At 38.0% G+C, this 10,505-nt stretch overlaps 1 protein-coding gene across 1 annotated transcript; it reads right to left on the minus strand.

Annotated features, from left to right (window-relative positions):
- Positions 1-297: 297 nt before the first annotated feature.
- Positions 298-2,549, minus strand: LOC141766298 (ras-related and estrogen-regulated growth inhibitor-like protein). Its single transcript, XM_074633003.1, has 4 exons — positions 2,429-2,549; positions 2,285-2,338; positions 2,124-2,200; positions 298-1,393 (listed from the first exon to the last, which is right to left on the minus strand). The coding sequence occupies exons 1-4, from the start codon at positions 2,475-2,477 to the stop codon at positions 968-970; spliced, it is 606 nt and encodes a 201-aa protein (XP_074489104.1). The 5' UTR covers positions 2,478-2,549; the 3' UTR covers positions 298-967.
- Positions 2,550-10,505: the final 7,956 nt, after the last annotated feature.

Here is a 10,505-nt window from a genome sequence, read left to right on the forward strand (position 1 = left end):
TGTTAAATGTGTGGAATCAAGCAAATTGCAATTGCAAAAAAATCCCAAAACATCCTTTGAGGCTGTTACTGTAATGCAGAAACTGATGTGCTGTAGAGTTGTGAGAGAATCCTTCATCGCGTCAACTAGCATTCCTTCCTCCCTAAGTGTCCTTGAGCATGCCAGTGAGTTTCTACCATATCCAGTTGACCCATTATCATCACTCCTTTTGTGAGTATTTCCTCGTGGGGAATCAATAGATAATAATTTTCCTAGAAAACAAACATTTGAATTTTAGAATCAACACAAATGAAAATCACATTTTATACTTTATTTAAATCCTTGTAAGACATAAAACAAGGCTTATACAAACAATACACTTCAGTTCATGACCCATAATTAATGACTTATTAACATGGGAGAGCTTATAAATATAGAAAACACTAGTTTGGCCTTTGTTTAGACTTGAATAAATACAAATATGTATGTTTTACTAAAGAATTAATGACATTATCTTAGTTATTTTTCCAGTGACACAAAAGTTCCACCTGAAACGAAGAGCTTTTTACAGTCTTTGGTCATCATCATGATTAAAGGCTCATTTTGCATAGAGCTTAAGCGTATTGCATACGTCGGTGCACACAACAGTATATATCACATGTCAAGTATCTTTATGTATACTGAAAGAGACTGTAATTTAATCAGTCTTGTGTAGCTTGAAGTGCAGTTAACCAAGTCACCAAAAAACATCTGTGACACCGTTTAGTCTCCATGTTTTGTGACGCTTAATGTCTTTTTCTTCTTCTCTGGAGTCTTTCCACACGTGTTAATGAAAAGCAGCTCTGCATCTCAGCAGTGTCTCTGCCTCAGGAGGCTTCATTGTTACCTCTGGCACAGTAACATGCTAATATTTCAGAGTCTATGATAGCCATCCAGTCAAATAATGTGTCCCCTCTCTTATGCAGATTCCTCTTCTGTTATGGTCTTACTAAATGGAGTCTATCCGTCTCCTGGCGAACACCGCAGACATGCTTTTCACGATGCCCCTGAACCCCAGAGGCCTCTTGGTGGTCAGCTTGGCGTCCTTCATCCTGTCCACCAGCCCGTGAAACGCCGTGCGCACGCTGTGGTAGTTCTCGGCCGCCGACACCTCGTAGAAGTGGCAGTCCGTGTTGAGGGCCAGCAGCCGGCCCTCCTCGCTCAGCACCGTCCGCCTGTGGTGCAGGTCCCTCTTGTTACCCACAATCACTATGGGCGCTTTTTCTGCGTTCAGGTAGTCTTTGGTGGACTTGATGGTGTGGACGAGCCTGCTGACGGTGTTAAAACTGGCCCTGTCGCAGATGCTGTAGACGAGAACGTAGCCGTCTGCCCACTGGACCTTCTTCTCAAAGAGGGACGTCTCCACAGACGAATCCTGGGAAATCAGATAAGACAAGTTCAAGACAAAATACATTTACTCAAATATTGTTCCTAAAGATACCTGTAGTTTACTTGAGTTTTTCCATTCTATGTAACTTTACTTACACTACATTTCAGACAGAAATATTGTACTTTTTTACTGCATTACAGCTGTAATTATTAGTTACTTTGCAGATTGAGATTTTACACAAAACATATCTAAAATTATGATTATTATGCAATTATTGTGCAATTTTGTTAAGTCTGTTTATTGTCAATACTGTATATACTGCTCCTATTTTTATACTTCCTTCTATTTAAATGGTTCATATTTTGTTACACTTTGTTTAGCTCTTTTTTACTGTGTTAGCTGATGCATCTTGTTTTTTGCACTATCCCCTTTGCTGCTGTACACTGCAAATATCCCCACTGCGGGACTAATAAAGGAATATCTTATCTTATCTTATCTTATCTTATCCTATCTTATCTTAAATACTGCTTACACATTAAGATATCATTAATAATAAAATATACATAATAATATAAAAGTATGAAAGGGACTTTTAGGCTATACATTTGATACTTAAGGCACATTTTGCTGTAATTTTACTTTTTTGGAGGAAGGAACTTTACTTGTGATGGAGTATTTTTACATTATGGTATTTCATAGTGACAGCACAGCTTGTCAGCTGAATAAAAACTGCATTATTAAGATCAGAAATAGTTATATTTATATCCCTCCTTACCTCAGAACAAGGTGAATCCCAAACATTGAGAGTGATTTCCCTCCCATCCACCATGAAACTGTGACTGTAGATGGATTCTGCAAACACAAAAGTTAAATTAATGGAAAGTTATATTATAAAAAGCTGCATTATATAGATATTAGAGAAACATATACACTTACCAATATCTCCATACTCTCCGATGAATCTCCGAGTCAAGAGACGCACAGTCAGAGCTGGAAAACAACAACACACTTTATAACGCATGTGCAACAGAAACATATATATTTAGAAGTGTATTTCTCAGCTCCAGATGTTTGTTTTACCTGATTTCCCGACGCTTTCTGTCCCCATAACGACGATGTTGGCCTCCATGTTCAGTGAGACAGACAGACAGCTGAGTGGAGCTGCTGAGCTCCATGCGAGCTCTTATTATAGGACACAACGGTGGGCGGAGGAAACAAATCAAATCACCCAGAGCAACAAAAACAATCATCTCAGTCACGTGGTCTCGCACGCGCCTGGCTGCTGGTGGCAGGTGAATGAAAATATAAAAAAATAAATAAATAAATAAATTAACATCATTTTAGTCTCATTATGATATCATATTTTTGTTTTCTCACATGTTCTTACAGGCTTATTCTAAGGAAATCAGCATGCAGGGGAATCCTACATTTACTAAAGTTTAATCATTTATTTCTATTTCATGATTCTACTTCACTGCATTTCAGAGGAAAATATTACACTTTTTATGCTTCTACATTTATCTGACAGCTACTTTACAAATTATGATTTTACACACAAAAACATGATCAGTTTATTTTTTTATTTAATTTTTTTTATTTAACCTTTATTTAACCAGGAGTAAAAACACATTGATATTAAAAATCTTTTTTCCAAGAAAGTCTTGGCCAAGATAGGCAGCAGCACAGTTACACGGTTGCAGACATAAAACAAACATAACAATTGAAAACGAAGACAAAGAGCAAATTACAGAATCATAAGGTATCAAAAAACATTCATCAACATTCAAAACATCTACAGCCAGATGTGCCTGTTTCCAAATCTTTTAGAAGCACTTTAAAGACATACATCTAAAATATGAATCATTATAGATTAAACTATCTCACAGTATATGAAAAAAATTGCTCCACTTTAATTAACTACAACATCAACATACTGCTTACACATGAATGCATCAGTAATAATAATCTAATTATATAATATTAGGGCAAAATGTACCTTAAAGGGAGTATTAAATACTCTTATCAACATGGGAGTGGGCAATTATGTTTGCTTTATGCAAATGTATGTATATATTTATTATTGGAAATCCATTCACAACTCAAAACAATGACAAATATTGTCCAGAAACCCTCACAGGTACTGCATTTAGAATAAAAAATATACTCAAATCATAACATGGCAAACTGCAGCCCAACAGGCAACAACAGCCGTCAGTGACTTGACTATGACTTGCCCCAAAACTGCATGTGATTATTAAAAAGTGGGCATGTCTGTAAAGGGGAGACTCGTGGGTACCCATAGAACCCATTTTCATTCACATATCTTGAGGTCAGAGGTCAAGGGACCCCTTTGAAAATGGCCAAAATGGCCAAAATTTAGCGTAAGTACGTAGCGTTATTTAGCCTCCTTAGTGACAAGCTAGTATGACATGGTTGGCACCAATGGATGCCTTATATTTTCTAGTTTCATGTGATGCCAGTATCTTCACTTGTTTTAAAAACTCAGCCCGCTACAACCTCCGAAAGATTGGTTGCGTTAATGCGTTAAAGAAATGGTGGCGTTAAAACAATTTTGCGTTAACGCGTTATTATCACATAACGTTGACAGCCCTAGTATAATATATAATAACACTCAGAGGGGTCATTTTTCTGCATTGACCCACCAGCCTGCTACTTTTACTTTTGATGAAGTACATTTTGCTGATAAACGTTTACTTAAAGGTACGGTGTGTAGGATTTGGCGTCATATAGTGGTGTGGTTGTAGATTGCAACCAACTGAGTACCCCTCCGCTCACTCCTCCCTTTCCAAAACCATGGTAACGCCGTTCAACTCGCTCAGAGGCCATCCTTACCATAATAACACTACTTTAAGAGCAACGGAAGTCTTATAATGGCTGGCGGTACCACGGTTTTGCACTCTGCAGCTCACGTTACTGCAGTTTCACAAGCATGTTGGTGAACTACGGCGGCCTTCAGGTAACATAAAAACGCAGTGTTTGGTTTGTTCGTTCTGGGCTAATGTAGAAACATGGCGTTGCAACATGGCGAACTCTGTAAAGAGGATCCGCTCCCTATGTATTCCCTACGGAAACACAACGACTCTTAGTTTCAGATGGTTATACACTAATGAAAACTTAATTATGAATATTATATTCCATATCTGCAAATAGATCCCCCAATATGTTACGCACTGTCCCTTTAAGTAATATTGTTAATGCAGGACTTTTACTTGTAATGGAGTATTTTACACCATGGTATTGCAAGTTTCACTTAGGCTATAAGTAAAGTACCAGAATACTTTTTCCACCGCAGGAGAAAATCAATTAACACAAGTTGCTCTGAAGCTTACAGTCAGAGTGTCTGTATGAGGCTGTAAAATGTAGTCTAAAAGTGAAATAAGTATTATTGGGGAGCACTATATTAATGACAGTTCTATAGTCACATATATAACCAATGAGTTTGTCTTGTAGTTGAAAAAAAGGCATTTTGTGTCTCTTCGGCCTGGTTTACAGCTGGACTGAACTGTATTTACTTAAAGCTGAAGCTAAACAGTACACTACAAGATGTTTCTGAAAACATTTGAGGAGAGAAATAGGCATTACAGTAACAGAATATTGATTCATATTTGATCAGCGCTGCCTAGTTTGACCGTTTGATTGGAGTTTGCGAGTTCCGTGAGGAGTGATTGACAGCTGCTGTAGAGAGTCCTCAGCTCTGATTGGTTGTTTTCGTTTGGGTGCGGTGAAATCTTGCAAATGCCATAAGGAGCACAGGAGGACACGGGTTAAAAAAAATTCAAAGATTATCTGCATGTACTACTGTCAGGATATAGTCAGTTTTATAAAAAATAACGTAAAGTTACCGACTGCAGCTTTAATAATGTAAAGAAACCTTTAACAGCACCAGAAAATATGAATAACTATAGTCTTCGTGTGTTTATCTGTGGATTGATGGATTTGAGAGTTGCATGTTTTGAAGTTAAGGTTTCACTTTCTGTTGTACCTTCAATCCAGTCTAATACATTGAATGATCTTTATTTCTATTTGCTGCTGTAATATTAAAAGCAACCACAAGAGGGAAGTAGATTTCAATAAATGTCCTCCACCAACAGAAGACTTTATTTTGCTTCCTGGAGCCAGAAAAGGCAGAGGAGGCCGGCTGGACACTGATTGGCTGAACAGAAACAGAGCCAACTGTAATAAAATACAGTACCCGCCTCCCAGTGTGTATGTAAGTGTAGGTGTGTGTGTGTGTGTGTGTGTGTGTGTGTGTGTGTGTGTGTGTGTGTGTGTGTGTGTGTGTCTTTATCTTCTCCAGCTGTGCTTGCTCCCCTGTGGGCTACACTTTCCTGGTTAATCTGATTTCTCCAGGTAACCTGGCTCCTTGTGTGCATGTTAACGTTGTGCATGACGGCAAATACTACTGTGTATCAATCACACTAGATCAGGTCAGGTATAATTTTAAGATACACCTCTAAAAGATGTTTTTTTTTTCTTTTACATCTGATTTCTTCCACATTTTGTCTTGTTGTAGTAAGAAAAGCTCCTCTCAGCCACTTATTTAAAGCTGCAGCAGAAAAACCAGACCACAGAAACCCTTCATATTGTCTCTGATATTATACTTCCGCTCTCTTATCTCCTGTAAATAAGATTATTCCCAGACTGGAAGCTCCAAGAAGATGTGTATTCAAATATTTACATTCTATATTATATGAGGGTTATGACTGATTTTAAGGCATACATTTTCTACATAATTTGTGGAATAGTAGGAAAAACTTGAGCTTCATCCTGAGAGGTTTTATTGGAGAACACTGCAAACATTGCAACGTTTAGTGTGTTGTACGATAAATGTGCTCATTACTTATTTAGCATGTATGTAAATTAGAAATTACTGAACATGTATTTGTTGTAATTGTCCTTTATCCCTGTTTATTGGTGCATTAACTGTGAATGTATTTAAAATAGGGAACCTATAATGGAAAGAGTACTCCACATGGTTTTTAAATGTATTCATCATTATGACTCATTAAAACAACGAGATTAATAAGGCCTTAATGTATGAAATTATGTCCATGAAATATGTGCACATGTAGGTTATATTATAAACAATGCATCATAATTAATATCATGTTCATAAAGAGCATGATATAACTTGAACAATTAACGTGTGTAAAACTATTCACAGTTGAGAGTATGAATGTTTGTCATCCTGTCACAGTGGTTTGAATAAACCAGTCGTGCAGCATCATTGACCTTTATCATCATTCACACGTCTGTATGAAATTCATCACACACATCAGAAGCACATTAAGTTTCCTGGCTAGCAAAGGTGCCACATTCATGAAAATTCATATCGTACAGCTGCAGATACTAGTGAGACACGTGTTTGGTCCTAAGGCCTCTTATACATGAGAGGGTAACAATCCCAAAAACAAATTAATATTGACCAAAATTAGGCTGATTTTAAAGAAAAATACGTGCCTCATAACAGTCTGTTAAATTGTAAATCTTATGTCTCCAATAAAAACATATTTTTCAAAGAACAAGTTTTGTCTTTAGAGAATATTATTTACTTCTTTATAGCTCCGACACTCTGTTGTTTTATTGCTGCTCTTATCTCTTCACATCAGTCAAGATCGATGAGGGAGAAAATTATATTAAAGGTATAAGAGATGTGGTTGCAGATTGCAACCAACTGAATACTCCTCCTCTCACTTCTCCCATTTCCAAAACTGCGGTAACGTGAGCCGCTGAGTGCAAAACCGTGGTAACGCCGTACTCTTCGCTAAGAGGCCATCCTTACCATAATAACACTACTTTAGGAGCAACGGAAGTCAGACGGTGGCTGGCGGTACCAAGGTTTTGCACTCTGCGTCTCACGTTGCCACAGTTTCACAGGCGTGTTGGAGAGCTACGGTGGCCTTCAGGTAATGTAAAAACATGAAAGGCTCTCTCTAGAGCCAGTGTTTGGTTTGTCTGTTCTGGGCTACTGTAGAAACTTGGCGGAGCAACATGGTGGACTCCGTGAAGAGGACCCGCTCCCCATGTAGATATGAAGATATGATGATATTCTAAGCTAACGAAAACACAACGATTCTTAGTTTCCTGTGATTATACACTAATGAAAACATAGTTATGAATATTATATCATATTTCTGCTAATAGGTCCCCCGAAATGCTACACACTGTTCCTTTAAATGTCACTGACAAAATCTTTCATTTAGTCACTGTAAGTAACAGAACTTATGTTAATGTGCCTCAGTGCTGATGGAGTATGAGGCCGCTGACACTTCTGTGTTACAGGAAGCGGTGTGTAAGCAAACTGAACTTTAACTTCACCAAACTGTCAAACTGTCTGACCGTTTCCAGCATGTGATGTATAAATGAACGTGCAGCGAATGATGCAGCATCAAAGACTATTTTAAAAGTGAAATTGTAAGGATTTAACATAGCAAAACATCTTTATCTTGTATGTTCCATAATTCATTAACATCCCTCAGTGACTTTGAAAAGAGAGACATTTTGGGGTTTAATTCATTTCATAAGACTCAGGTATTACTGTAGGTATTTAGGTTACTACCAAAACATATTTATTAGTACATTGAAATTCACATTTTTATAATAAATTAGTGGAATAAAGACACAAATCTCTGCAATATTCAGAGGTACAGCACTTATATACTCCCAACAAGGTCTTTTCATCAAAACCTGTTTCACGGGAAGCTGCTTCGGCTGCATGTGCTTATGGAAATAAATCTTCTTACGGACTTAACTTACACTCACTGTATGAGTGATAATTCCAGTTTTCCCTGTTTCAGGGCTGCGATAAGGAAGTAAAAGTGAAACCTATCCTCTCCATAAAAGACGTCAGATGGCAGGCCTTATTTAAATTTACACTTGATTTGCAATTGCGTTTGAAATGTGCCACTTTACATAGAAGAAGGATAAAAGTGAACTGAAGTGAGGCAGTAGTACGATGCTCAGCTTGTCAGAGATGTGCACACTACATGTGCATTCATGTTCAGCTCATTCTAAAACTATTTGCAATTTAAGTGTGTTATAGGATGCCGGTGAAGAAGACATTCAGATAATGCACTGGGTTTCTAACCTGTATTGGTTTACTCTCTGCAACAGTCATGCATCTGTGCACTTTCTTGTCATCACAAACAGATATTTTGCAGCCAATAGACGTTTTCTTCCCGCTAACTTCATGTTCATGTCATTAACATTGGTGCATGTACAGGAAAAATGTAGAGAGGGTTAGTGTGTTCATACTGTTCTGTGCTTAACTATATTAAAGGTGCAGTATTGCAGATTGCAACCAACTGAAACTTCTCCCGTGTGCCAAGCATGTAGGAGAACTACGCTGAAAGATAGAAATAGAAATAGTGTTTGATTTGTCCGTTCTGCTACTGTAGCAACATCGCAGCCAGCTCCATGAAGAGGACCTGATTCGTAGATATATACAGCTCATTCTAAGGTAACATAAACACAATGTTTCTTATTTTCAAGAGATTATACACTAAAGAAATCAAACTTATTAATATGATATTCCATTTCTGCCAATAGATCCCCCTAAATGTTACACACTGTCCCTTTAAACTGTGTTATGTGAGCAGTGGCAGAACAAGCTCTTAACACAACAACACTGACATACTTTCACTTTGTTTGTCAAATGTGTCAGCAAACAATTGCCTATTGACACAATCAGCAGAAAAGAAAACATTTGCTTTCAATTGTAGTCGCGTTTCTGGTCAGCTGATGAATGTAGGTCCGGCATTCAAACTCCTTTTAGCTCTGCTCCTGAGGGAAATATCTGACTTATAAACTACAAGCTCCACTATGTTCACCAGCTAGTTGCTAACTGTGTCTGTCTGTTGTTTGGTGCTAAGCAGGAAATGTACACTGGCTTTATCAGAGATTTCTTGCTGAAAATAGCTGCCTGCCAAACCAAACAACTGCAGGCCATAAACCAAAACAAGATGCTGAAAGGCCTTGGCATGGAGAATTGGATGATGTGAGTTCATCACTACAAATGACCCCTTTCACTTTAGTCAATGAATCCATCAACAAGAGTCTACAGCCATGCTAGCAGTTTTGTCAGGCACAGCAGTGCTTTGAGCCAAATGCTAACATGTGCTATTCAGCACTAAACACAAAGTACAACTGAGGCTGATGGGAATGTCATAGCTTTTGCAGGTTATTTGTGTTTGGTAAGTTATAACTATTCATCCTGAGGAGAACATGAATGTTAGATTGTATAGAAGTCTATGAGAAAATGACCCTACTTCTCACTTACTTGATTTATTACCTCAGTAGACATTGTTATCATGAGTTTATGGTCGTCAATCTCTAGTTTCAAGTCTTCTTTAATACAACATGATGTTCATTTTGGAAATGATGGTCCCATTTAGAGTCAAATAGACCATAAAGCAGGGGATGCTTTAGGGCGTGGCTAAGTTGTGATTGGCAGGTCGCTACCATGGCGTTGTCCGGTCTGGGAGTTGTCCATGTTTTCGTCTTAGAACTTTAACCCTTTCAACATGTTGGTTGCCTAAAATGTCTTATAAGCGTTCGATTGTATTTAGCTCCACCCACTCGTGTCATTTCTGGTTGCAAAAAAACAACACAGGGACAACCAGAAACCAAGATGGCCAAGGCCAAAATGAGGAACTTGAGGCTTAAAAAACGGCAGTCTACAAACCAATGGGTGACATCACGGTGACTACGTCCACTTCTTATATACAGTCTATGAGTCTGGACCAAAGTAGTGGACTGACAGAAAGACATGGACAGAGCATGGCATGGCAACATTGATTAGAGCAGCTTTACATATGTGCACAATGAATAGCAATGTTTAGACTGAAAGTGCTTTTTTTTGGTCTGCATTTTGCAAAACAATGAGATTTTAAATGAGAATATTTCTATCACTAAAGGATGCAAGAGCAGAAATCTATATTTGGACATCTTTAGACAAAGACAGATTGAGATTTCTGTCCAAAGCAAAAGGATCATTATCTTCAGAACTAATCAGTTGCTTGCAGCTGAAAAAACTGAAGGCATCCATCATCAGCAGCCACTTATACACCGATGCTCTCATTAGACAGCTGTGATACAGGACGAGAGGAGAGGGAAGAGCAGGCCATTAGCATGTCAT

The sequence above is a fragment of the Sebastes fasciatus genome, chromosome 4, assembly GCF_043250625.1.
Source record: "Sebastes fasciatus isolate fSebFas1 chromosome 4, fSebFas1.pri, whole genome shotgun sequence".
NCBI lineage: Eukaryota > Metazoa > Chordata > Actinopteri > Perciformes > Sebastidae > Sebastes > Sebastes fasciatus.

What these genes read in the sequence shown, in the direction of transcription:
- LOC141766298 (XM_074633003.1), bottom strand. Translation starts at nt 2,477, where the DNA reads ATGGAGGCCAACATCGTCGTTATGGGGACAGAAAGCGTCGGGAAATCA. An exon ending in AGAAAGCGTCGGGAAATCAG is followed by an intron (nt 2,339 to 2,428) that starts GTAAAACAAACA and finishes GTTGTTTTCCAG; the next exon opens with CTCTGACTGTGCGTCTCTTG. An exon ending in CGGAGAGTATGGAGATATTG is followed by an intron (nt 2,201 to 2,284) that starts GTAAGTGTATAT and finishes TTGTGTTTGCAG; the next exon opens with AATCCATCTACAGTCACAGT.